The following is an 11,526-nucleotide window of genomic DNA, read 5'->3' as shown; positions in this document are numbered from 1 at the left end:
TCCATTTTAGGGACAAGGATGTCATGTGGGATGGTGTCATACGCCTTGCACAAGTCCAGGAAAATGACGTCAGTTGCCTTTCACATGTCAACCAGGATTCCTCTTTCTGAGAATTTTGTGCCTTTTTCTTACACAATCTTTTTTCTATGTCACTAAGCTTCCCTGTCTTTGCCGCCTTCTTCTCTGTCTGCTCTTCTGTTTCGCTTTCTGTATCACTAGTCCCCTTGCACAAGAATGTAATACCACAGCAAAGTTTGCAGAGAGTGAGGAAGGGATGCAGCCTTTGCTTAGAAAATCCCCAGGTCATTTTGTACCCCGATTGGACGCTGCTGGCTGAGTCACCAACTGGGCAGCGTTCTTGAAGATGCAGAATGTCAGAGCTCAGTTCTGGCCTTCAGCTCCAAGGACCTCACGCGGGTAAATTATTCATGGCCCTCGTTTATGAGATGTCATGTGTCCTTTGGCCTTGCAATAAATTTTACATGTGCATGTTTCTGCTGATGCGTGCTGTAAGCTTGATGTCTCACCTTCTGATTGATGGCCTAATGGTAAAGGGCTTGCAAAGGTAAATCTGTTACAGTAACTCTTGGGAAGTTGGGCTGTCCCTAACCAACAGTCCCAGAGATTCTTTTAATTGTAGGTCCGTAGGAATACAAAGTAGAAAAGACATTTGACCTAATGACAGCCTTTAAGTGCACTAACTCAGTGCCCTTAATACCCTTTTATGATTTTCTGAGAGGCATTAAAATTGTCATGTTGCCTTTCTGAATAGTTGTCACATTTATTTAGTGGTCAAGGGCTACTTTAAACGTAGAGATCTCTGTGGGGTTTTTTAATGATGCTATAGACTGCATCTGACTTCAACTGGCATGCTAAGAAATAGAGATTTTATTTTTTTTTTCTAGAGTATTCATTGCTTCAGCAGCAAGGTGCTGCACTTACAGTATGAGCTGTTTTCAGAAATGAAACAACATCAAAAGGCATGAATCCAAAGCAGATCAATGTTGAAGAAAACCACCCTACTAAGGCAATTGTAGGTGTTGAAGGAATTCTCTTGCCGCTCCATGCTGCCCTTTAGCATGTGATTCTCATTCAAACATGTTTCCATACTCTGCTTAGATTGTAAACCTTTTGGAAAGGAGACTTTTATATTTATCATGATACCAGAGTTCAGGATGGTATTGCAAAACCTACCAGCATCAGTATCATTCCGTCCCTACTTAAGTGCCATGTGGAGGATCTTGTTCCAGTCCTGTTCTCTTGCATTCCCTGATGCTGATGCATTTCTGCCTGAGTTTAATATGATGCAACAGCGGGTAAATCATCAGGTTGGACACATGTGCTGCCTTCAAAGGTACATGCCTCATGCACCAAAACCAGCTAGGCTCAGCTGTGCTTTAGACTTAGCCCTGACTTGAAGGGAGAGAAAATTCTCCTATAAGAGCCTTACAACATCTCTTTAAAAACGTCAGGCCATGGCTGTGGTGAGAGACCACCAGTGTGAGTTGCTGCTTGGTTACCAAGACGATAAAATTTTACTCTAGGGAGATATTTTTATACAGTTGCTTATTCATATTACAGTAGATGCCAAAAGCACCCTTATGCTCAGCAGAAAATTCCAGATTAACAGGGGTTACAATCTAGTCTAGTTTTACTTTATCATAAAACCAAGCAATCTTGACAGCCTGTAGTTGGATGATTAGTACTAGATCCTGTTTTTATTGCAATTTTAATGATTAATTGATCGTTTTTCCATCGTAATTTTTTTCTCTTGTACATGCCCAATCATTTAGCTGCTTGAAAGTCAAGCACCATCCAGTCTTACCATACACCTCACTGTCAGCTTGGCAAGGAAGTTAAAACCTTCAAAGTGTACAATGAGTGTAGCCTGAACTGCAGGCTTTGATTTTAATTGTTGTAGCAGTGACAGCAGGACTGTAGATGGTGTAGACTGGCAAAAAGTTGTATTCTGTACAAATTATTTTCTATCAGAATGTGTGCTGTACTTGATTATTGTTTATATGGCTTGCAGCAGAAGTGGAATTACACATAGAAATCTTCTGGGTAAATATTTTCTAATTAACTGCGTGACAGCTTTGATTTGCAGCTTTTCTAACAAATGGCGGTGGCCCAGTACTATTGTACTCTTTACTTCTTTGTAGCCATTATTGCCTCCCCTGGTGTCCTTTCTAAATTTCTTTATATTTTGCGTACTTTAAGTAAAAGCAGAACTAGTACCATCCTCAATTTTTTTGCAGCTGTGAAACAGAATGCAACCTAGGAGAGTTTTGTAGACTGGATGATTGGGGAGCCATCCAGGGCTCCCTGTGGACCCTGAATATTAAGGAGTGATATATCTTTCTAGATATAAAATAAGCTTGACTGGAAAGAAAAATGAGGAATAATTTATGCTGATCGGAAGTTGAAAAAATGAACAGAACTAGCCTCTCAAATTTTTATCCTCTTTGGTGTCTTTAGCTACACTAACAAGGCAGTTTGGTCATCTTCTTCCAGGTGTGTAGAAGGAAAGGTGGCCTTGTTTAATGGTGGAAAGGTTATTAGCCTCCAGAATATCGAATTGAAATTCCTGAGAGTGACTCTGGATAGGGGTGAAGTCTAATTTTTAATTTGCTGTGCTGTGGAGTGAGAGATAAGAGCTGTTCACGAAGATGGTGAAGATTAACAAAAAAACTGACTCTCCTTCTTTGAAGACAGCTCTCTTCAGCCTGTGTAATATTTGGATTATTTACTTTACTGGACTGTTTTAGACTTGTAAATTCGTGTCTCCTGGGAATAGATTTTCAAGAGCTGTGGCAGGAGAGATGCTTTGGGGTTTATCTTCCTCTCCTTCTCTTTATTTTTTGCCTTTGTGATGTGAAATGTGTTGTGGCTTGGTTTTGTTTTTTAAAGGGATGTTTCTTTTCTCTGCAGGTATGGTGTTAGTCCTGAGAACATTATTCTGTATGGCCAGAGTATTGGTACCGTCCCTACAGTAGACCTGGCATCTCGGTACGAGTGTGCAGCGGTAATCCTTCATTCTCCCTTGATGTCTGGATTACGGGTAGCATTTCCTGATACTAGGAAAACCTATTGCTTCGATGCTTTTCCAAGGTACGTGTAAATGCTGCGAAGAGTTGTTACATGCTCAGCGTGCTCTTTAGGTGTTTAAAAGGGACTAGTTGTGTGACTTTCCAGGGAACTTTATTGAATTGTCACTTGTGTTTTAAACTTCAGATATGCATACCTTCTAAATCCAAGCAGAGATTTACCATGTAAGAAACTAACTCAGTTTCAAACTGACATGATAGCTTAATGAAGAAATAAAGTCTTAGTTTTTACTACTAATTCTTCTCTTGGTTTTTGTGTTATGGGTTGTTAATATGAGAATTTTTTGTGCTGTTGGGTTTGGAGTAGTAGCTTAACCACTTCTAATGCACTAATTAGCCTGAAGGACTTAATAGTCCTTCAGGCTAATGACTAACAAATTAGTAATTGTACACTCTTAACATCTCAGTCAACTTTGATTTAGAAGGTAATATGATATCATGAAATGCATGTGCTGTTTTCAAGCTGCTTGTTAAAATACTGCTATGGCTCTACCAGATCAGCAGAGAAAAAGGTATAGATAATGGCTGTTTTTAAAGGGAGAAGAAAATAAGAGAGAGTCAGAGGTCAGAGTGTTACACTAGTGTGGCTCATTTTTTCAGCTTGGTTCTGCATTTTGTGTATAATCTTGAAAGAAATGCATTTAGTCTTTCTTTGCCATTGGTCCTTGCAAGTAAAACCAATTCTGCAAGTAAAACCAATTCTGCATCTTCAGTATGTTGTCCATGTAAAATCATTACAGGCACCAAGACTTCTGTTTGTTTCTCTCTGATGAAGACCATGTGAGATCCTAATGTCTAGGACTAAAATAAAGTTACTGTCCCTCTTGAAAGATTTTGAGCTTGTTTTAGGAAGCTCTAGAATATTTTACATACAGAAAGCTATATACAAGTGGTTTCAAGGTAAGACAGTTGCCTTTATAGCCTAGTGTTTCATTTGAAAAGGTACTGCAACAGACCTAAATTAAAGTATTGAAATATTTGGGAATAATAGAGGTCCTGGGAATCGCAGCTGTTCTAGGAATCTTTTAGAATTCCTCATTGACCCAGTTTAACTGTTGTGAGAATATGAGACGGGAAGCCAGCCTCTCTATAGCAGTGTGTAGAGCCCGGGGAGAGGGGAAGCACAGATAAAAAGTGGTCTGTGGAGGGGAGAAGGCAAGGCAGAGACGCAGTGAGGTCTTCTGGAAGGATCATGCTTGCAATAATGAGTAGTAGGGACATTCATGGCAATTATTATCTTTGTTTTATTTTGGTTGCAACAGATTAAAAATCGAAGGAAGGGGAAGCTATAGATATGAATTTGTATGTCAAAACAGCCAGAAGTAACAGTGACTGAGTAATAGTAGCTTTCACAATATTTATGACCAGTTTAGAATTTTTCCAAATAGGTTGTTTAATAAATAAATAATTAAATTGTTGAAGGCGCAGTCATAATTTGAAACGCTTATGCTCCAACTCATTTGTCATCTTCAAACCTGAAATCCAATATTTACAAATGCTTCTGCAAGAGGAGGAAAAAACCAAAGCCTTAAAAATAGCTTTTGATTACAAAAGTAACAGTGATTAGCTGATACCAGCCAAATCAAATAACAGTTTAAAAAAAGAAAAAGTGGGGGGGAGGGGGAGAAACAGTGACAACAGATGTACTGTAGCACTTGAGTGTTTTGTTCTTACCCTACTGAGCTGTTCGTTGCTGTCAGACTTCACTTGTACTGTAAGGAGAGAAAATAAACAGCAGGGCATTTTTGTGAATGTGTGCAGCTCAGCTGTCTGTCTTCACAGTGGGGAACAAAATAGTTCTGTGTGCACCTACAGTGAATTGCTATTATGTGCATTTTATGTTGGGACTCCATGAGAATTTGGACTCTCTAGATTTTTATTTTTTTTTTTAGCTGCAGAGCGGTATGGCTAAGAATACTAAATAAGTCTAATGTGCAGTTTAAATACTACTTTATGAGTCGCTGAGTTGGCAATGGGACGCTTTCCAATTTTCTGCAAAATACAAATATTATCTAGCTTAATGGTCTGTGAATGTGAAAAAATAGCTTCATTATCTGAATACTGAGGTGAAAGGAGTTTCCTGGATTTGTACAATAAATAAGAACTGAGTAACTATCTACTAAAATTATGTATAAATATATCTATATGTAACTGTCATGTCTGTCACGTTGTGGAACTCGAAGACAGACTCTTCATGGACTTAAGACTTCAGTTTATATAGAATGTTGATTATAAAGTATTTACATTTGTCTATGATATTAATTTGGGGATGAAAATTACGGAAAAATATCAGCGTTATTCTGATGTATCTCATATTCTTGGGATATTTTTCTGTATTCAGTGTAGTTGCACACAACTGAAGTTCCAGACAGGAAAAGTGAAGTAGGCTGCATTTAAATTTTAAATAACACGTTTCCTCTTTAAATGACATGAAACCTGCTTTTTCTGAGAAGTATTGAGACAGACAGAAATGTGTTTACACTCAGCTGTTTACTGGAATACCAATGACAGATCTCTAGAACACTAAATGCTGAGATTTGTATGTGTGAGGTTTAGTGCTTCAGCCTACATCTTAATTTTTAGTTAACCTTGTATTTTCATAAAGCTTCCTTAAACCTGTTTTTTAAGTCAGTGTATGTTGGCATGTGTATTTTTGAATCATTTTAAGAAGTCTTGATCACTTCTTAAAATCCCTAGTCTTACCAAAATCTCGTGCTTTCTTGTTCTTCGTGAGCTGGAAAATCCAACACCTTTTTATCAGATAGCGTAAAGAAATAAACTTGTCCTTCTGTCATATTGAATATTACTGTACTTGTTTTTCCGACTTCATCCCATACTCCACATCATGTCCTGAGCCAATTCCTCTGTTTTTTTTAATGTAAGTGGAGCTGGCAGGAAGCTGAGAGTTCATCAGCACTTGGCGTCTATATACTGGTTTGAAATTGGTGACTACCCACATGAAGTGGCTCTCAGGAAATAAAAGCTGGTGCCTGCATGAAGACTGTGAGAAAAAGCTGCTGGCTACCACTTTGTGAAGTTCATGTGCTACCGGGATGCTCCATAACTGGGGCTTTCTAGCCTGAACTCTCAGGTGTGAGGGTGCCTTTGTCACTCTTCCCTCTCCTCTGAACCCATTTTCCTGTGAGAGGTGGTCACTGGTTGTGTTGTTCTGCTAAGCGTAGCTGGGACAAAAGTGAACAAGTTTAAGGCTGCTTTGCAGTCAGAGCTGGCAAAGAAGCTGGTTGCATGAAGTAAACTCCTGTGTGAGTTTCTTTTGGTTTAAGGTTAAATATCCTTGTGTAACGCTTTTCTCCCACACTTTTGTCATTTGAACTTAAACAAGCAGTACAGATTGTTTTTTCTTGAGCTGAATCTGCTTAATTTGGGGATTTAAAGACAGGTTCAAACCTCTGACTGAGAATTTGTTGGTTTGGGGTTTTTTTTAATGAAGTCTTATGACTGGAATGTAGTTAATTAGTTCCTAATCTGTTAAACTGGAAGGTGATAATGTGAAGAGTCCATGCTGGCAGCATGTCCCATGGAATCTTACTTGCCTCATGCTTTTTGGGATAGATACACTCAGTGGTTTCCGGGGTGGGGAGGGGTGTGTTGTGCTAAACTTGATTTGCGTGCTGGCCATTCAAGCTTCTTGTCATTAGATGTGGTGGGATGGTGGTTATGGCAGTGCAGGCTTCCATTCACATGTCCTTGTTCTGTATCACCTGGGCAAAATTCCAGTGTTTTGTGGCCATTTAAAAGCATACACATTGGTAACTGGATCGTGTGTCAATAGTCCAGCTTGCTTTCTTTAATGGTATGAAAGTTCAGACCCCAAACTGAGTTATCTTTTTTCTTTTCCATCTCCAGCATTGACAAGATCTCTAAAGTCACCTCTCCTGTGTTGGTAATCCACGGTACTGAAGATGAGGTAATCGATTTCTCCCACGGCCTGGCCATGTACGAGCGATGTCCACGAGCGGTAGAGCCCCTCTGGGTGGAAGGGGCTGGGCATAATGACATAGAGCTTTATGCACAATACTTAGAGAGACTAAAACAGTTCATATCTCATGAACTTCCCAACTCCTGAAGAAGCCTACCTGATTTTACCTCAGTTACTGTGAATGGAAGAAATTACCTGGTTTTGCACATGCTTTAACTGGATAGCTGTCATAGCTTTATACTATGAAGAAATACCCTGTCTTCAGGGTGTTCTAATCAAACATCTGATGAAATTTGTCTTTTATATCTGGAAATAATTCTACTAATGCACACGAGTATGGTCAACTACTGTAATTCCAACAATTTTTAGCTTCGTTGCCCTGAAGGAAGTGGGAGTACTAGCTGCTTATGGGGACACTTTTTACCTAGTGCTGTATTAATTGAAGATCAGTTTTCTCTGCCTCACTGCAGATCGTTTATAAATCTGTCCTACTAAGACTTTTATTCCCGATGTTCTCAGTGTGGAGAACACAACTGTTATGATCTACAGCTTGTTCTGAACAATCAGTCATGGGTTCAATCTAAGGGAGTACTTTCTCTGTGAAGTTTCTAGCTGTGGTATTGTAACTGGAAAGTTATTGTGATGAAGTTCCCCCTCCTCCCTTCTAGTGTTCTTTTGTTAACTTACTGATCTTCCCAAGTAAATTATTTAAATATACTTTTTCCTGAAAATAAACAAACTACTATATGGGGCTAAACTCTGTAACGACCTCTTCATTACTTGTATAAACATAACTGGAATATTCTTAAAGGAACTAGGGACAAAATTGCTTTTGTTTAAATATAAATGTGTAAATTTATTACTAGAAAACTCATTTTAATATTCAGATGGTCTGAATGATAGCCATAACAGACATTTCTTTCTGTAAAGCATTCCTGTAGACTTTTTAAAAGTACTGTACATATTTGAATTTACATTGTGCATAGATTCTTAATTGGTAGTTTTAATTTAAGTCTAGTTACAATAAACTGCAAAATTCTGGTTTGTATATGATTGAATACATTTTGTTAAAATATGTTTTTATCCCTATATTATTTTGCTATTAAAGTTTTATAAAGTTTCCAGTACAAACAAAAAAAAATTTACACATTTATGTTTTGATGAATTTATGTAACTAAATTTTCATTGAGCTGATCTTTTTAGTTTAGAAGTAATTTGATTCTTTGACACTGGAATCGCACAGATTATGCATCAGAAATGCAAGACACTTAACAATTGTTACACTACTAGCATAGGTCTAATTTTTCCAAATTTAAAGGCCTTAAATGTACTGTAAGCCTCAGATTGTTGTATAAATTGATCGCGATTGATTGCAGTTTGTGTCCTGTTGCTAGAACGCAACACAGTGATTGTAATGGAATAAAGGATGCATGGATTAGAGCTTGTGGAATTTTTGAATCTTATTTGGCGCATAATTTCCACGCACGAGGGAAGTGTAAAGTACAGATTACTTGATAGAGTAACTTGAATTTCATTATTTAATTATTTCCTTTCAAGGAAAACTCCCCTAAAGTACAAAGCCACGTTTCCATGAAGCTTGGTATGTAAATCAAAGGTAAAAGGGATTACTGTGAAATGGTGTTAAGCTGATTTTGAGTAATGAAAAATCCTGATTTGTTGCCTGGAAGAAGCGTTTGAATGTTGTTGTCATGAGTCCTTATAACAGGCCTGCAGTTAATTTTTAGCCACAGTAAGTGTGTCTATTGTCTTTGACTATTGACTTGGCTCTGTTGCTGTAAAAGGAGAGAAAATGGCATTTTCACTTACAGTGGGGGGAAATGAGGACATATCCTGCTCCATGTCGTCTGGATCCTTAGGATCTGGATCTGTGCGTCTGTTTTCTGGTGACGAGATTTAAATGTCCCAAGCAGCAGGACCCCTAGCTGATCGCCTGGTGGCTCTTCCAGCCAAAACTGGCAGGTTTTGCCTAATGCTCAGCTCAAGCTTGATGCTTCCCTCCTGTGTGTCAAATAAATAGTCAGGTACATGTCTCACTTTACTTATTTTGCACCTTTATAAATCCACAGTGGATTTTCTTCCTTTCTCTACACATGTTCTTCCTGAGACTGTAGGCTTGGGGAAACGAGGCTGGTGTCTGTGTTACAGGTAGTCACAGTAAGTTTTGAAAGTATCAACCTCTCTGCCTAGTGACTTGGGAAATTTTTACTTGATTAGCTAATGACTTTTTGATACTCACACTGAACTTTGTGTTGCTCTGAAAACTTTAGCGTAGAATGTTTTGGTTGGTTTTAGTTTGTTTTTTTTTTTTCTTCCTCATGACTCCTTGTAGCTACCCTTTTAACAACCTGGTACTTTTAACCTCTTCCCTATAATTGATTATTATTTTTTTTATTGTTACTACTTTTCTAACTTCTGCAGTTATTTTGTTACTTGTCTTTGCATTTGCTTTACTTTGGGCCAACATTCACCTGTTAATGAGAACCCCAGATCTGAATTTAGCATTGCCGTCTATGGCTTCTGCACATGCGGCCCGAGCTCACAGTATTCTTACTCAACATGAATTTCCACTTGTACTGTCTGCTTTTTGTCCAAATTCCTGCCTGCCTAGTTCTCTGAAGTGCCTTGCTGGCTTCTGCATTGTCTATTTTGCTTTTGTGAAGTTCCTCTACATTTAACTAACACAAAGGTTTTGCTGTTGTAATTACAGTGTTTATGGCCCATCAGTGATCTTTATTCCCATCCAATAGCTCTTAAATGAATTCTGAAATTCCCATAATTTCCTGACATATCCTTTACACAAAAATAAATAGTACTAGTGAGCTTCATGTTGTAAACTTGTTTCAAAGCATCGCTATTTCACAACTGCTAGTCAACATTAGAATTATTAGTTGAATAAAACCACGGGCAACTCATGAAACTCCTTAGAAGACGGCGGATTTCAGTTCTTCATTTGTTTAAAGAAAAAAGGTTAGAATAGAATTCTTAAATGATGGGAGAGGAGATGATGTGAGGTTATGAAAGAGGAACTTCGGGCTAAAAAATAGTCTGTTCCAGCAAACTGCTAACATTCTGTCATTTAAATGTATAATGTGGGCCTTTACAAGAACTTGTTATGCATATTTTAGAGCTACCAAGGTGTCACTGTAAAAATGGCTGGCTGTGCCAGCATAAATTATGCAACGGATCTTCCGAGGGTGTAAGTGATCACTAACAAGGTTTTTTTGCCTTGATGTGGATGCTCTATCCATTTCTCCTGCATGACTTCCCACCATTGTTCATGTGGTACAGCCATAGATTGATGTACAGCTTTTTTTCAGGAAGGTAAGATACGGCACAACTGTCAGTAGTTGTCTTAGAGTCTCGTATTTGTGCTTTGAAAAAGAGGAAAATATTTGTTACAACTACAAAGGTAGCATTCTCCAAGGAGTTTGAGATGCATCCTTTTTAAATTTATGTAACTGTTGGAAATATAACTTGCATTCACGTGGAGGCCCATTACTTGTGTTGCCTCTGCTGCATCTTTGTTCCTTGTTCTTCCACGTCATTCCCGTAACTTGTGGCCGCTCCGAGAGCTGACCTTTTAGGTTTCTGAATGCCCAAACCTGTTTTTTACCCTTAGTGTTGTACACATCTTCTATAAACTCTGCGTCATATTTGCTTTTTGTAAATTATGCTCAGCAGAGAAGTAGAGAGGCAATGCACTGGTTGTTCGGTCAGCCATAAACCTTGATTGTTGTCATTTGGACAATGTTTTCTTCCATAGGTCTATTCTCATGAATGTAAATTAACAAGCTCGTTTAAGTCCACTTAGCTTATTTCTCTATATCCTTCTTTGTGAAATTCACCAGCCTTTTTAGCTCTGAAATTTCTTGTGTTGCAAATGCCGTTGTTTCGTACTCCCAGCACTGGTTAAGGGTAGGGTGGCTCGTTGATGATGGGCGCTCGGCTACTGGCCATCAGGTCAGGCACAGAGACGACCTGTTTAGCATTTATTGCTTTCAAAGTCCGTCAGTAATTCTTAGGTCAGACGGGTCTGAATTTCAAAGCCGGAAGTTGTTTTAACTGTGCACATGTTTGGGTCTCGTAACTTTGCTACAGTGGTGGAAAGCACAAGCTGATGTTTAGATCAGGAGAGTGCTGTCTCTGCTTGCTCTCTGGCAGCGTGTCGTTTGGAAGCCCGGTTCCTGCAGAAACCAAACTAATTTTGTGTTAAAGTAAAATTCTTGCTGTCTTCAAAAAAAGACAGAAGAAAACCCAAGAAGATCCCTGTGGCCTTCAGCATGTTCTTGTGGAGGTAAACGGGCTCCGTTCTGGATCTCCTCACGCCCCGGGAGGTGCGGTGGACGTGAGCAGGCAGCACTTTGCTTTCTGAAGTTAAACTCCGGCTTCCTGCAGGTCTGCAGGCTCCGGCCTGGGCCACTCTGTCCCCGGTGCCGGTGGCCGTGCCTGGGGGTGCCG

General features: G+C 39.0%; 1 protein-coding gene across 1 annotated transcript; it reads left to right on the top strand.

Annotated features, from left to right (window-relative positions):
• Nucleotides 1–371: 371 nt before the first annotated feature.
• LOC104279951 (alpha/beta hydrolase domain-containing protein 17C-like) lies at nt 372–8,492 on the top strand. The gene is made up of 3 exons (XM_009877423.1): nt 372–565; nt 2,932–3,111; nt 6,975–8,492. The coding sequence occupies exons 1-3, from the start codon at nt 372–374 to the stop codon at nt 7,192–7,194; spliced, it is 594 nt and encodes a 197-aa protein (XP_009875725.1). The 3' UTR covers nt 7,195–8,492.
• Nucleotides 8,493–11,526: the final 3,034 nt, after the last annotated feature.

The sequence above is a fragment of the Apaloderma vittatum genome, unplaced genomic scaffold (assembly GCF_000703405.1).
Source record: "Apaloderma vittatum isolate BGI_N311 unplaced genomic scaffold, ASM70340v1 Scaffold45849, whole genome shotgun sequence".
NCBI lineage: Eukaryota > Metazoa > Chordata > Aves > Trogoniformes > Trogonidae > Apaloderma > Apaloderma vittatum.
The sequence above is the reverse complement of the archived record's forward strand: the minus strand, read 5'-3'. Positions and strand labels throughout refer to the sequence as shown.

Excerpts from the sequence above, each read along its gene's own strand:
- LOC104279951 (XM_009877423.1), top strand. The coding sequence starts at position 372 with ATGTCAGAGCTCAGTTCTGGCCTTCAGCTCCAAGGACCTCACGCGGGT. Across the intron at positions 566-2,931 it reads ATGGTAAAGGGCTTGCAAAG|GTATGGTGTTAGTCCTGAGA; the intron begins GTAAATCTGTTA and ends TTTTCTCTGCAG. Across the intron at positions 3,112-6,974 it reads TGCTTCGATGCTTTTCCAAG|CATTGACAAGATCTCTAAAG; the intron begins GTACGTGTAAAT and ends TTCCATCTCCAG.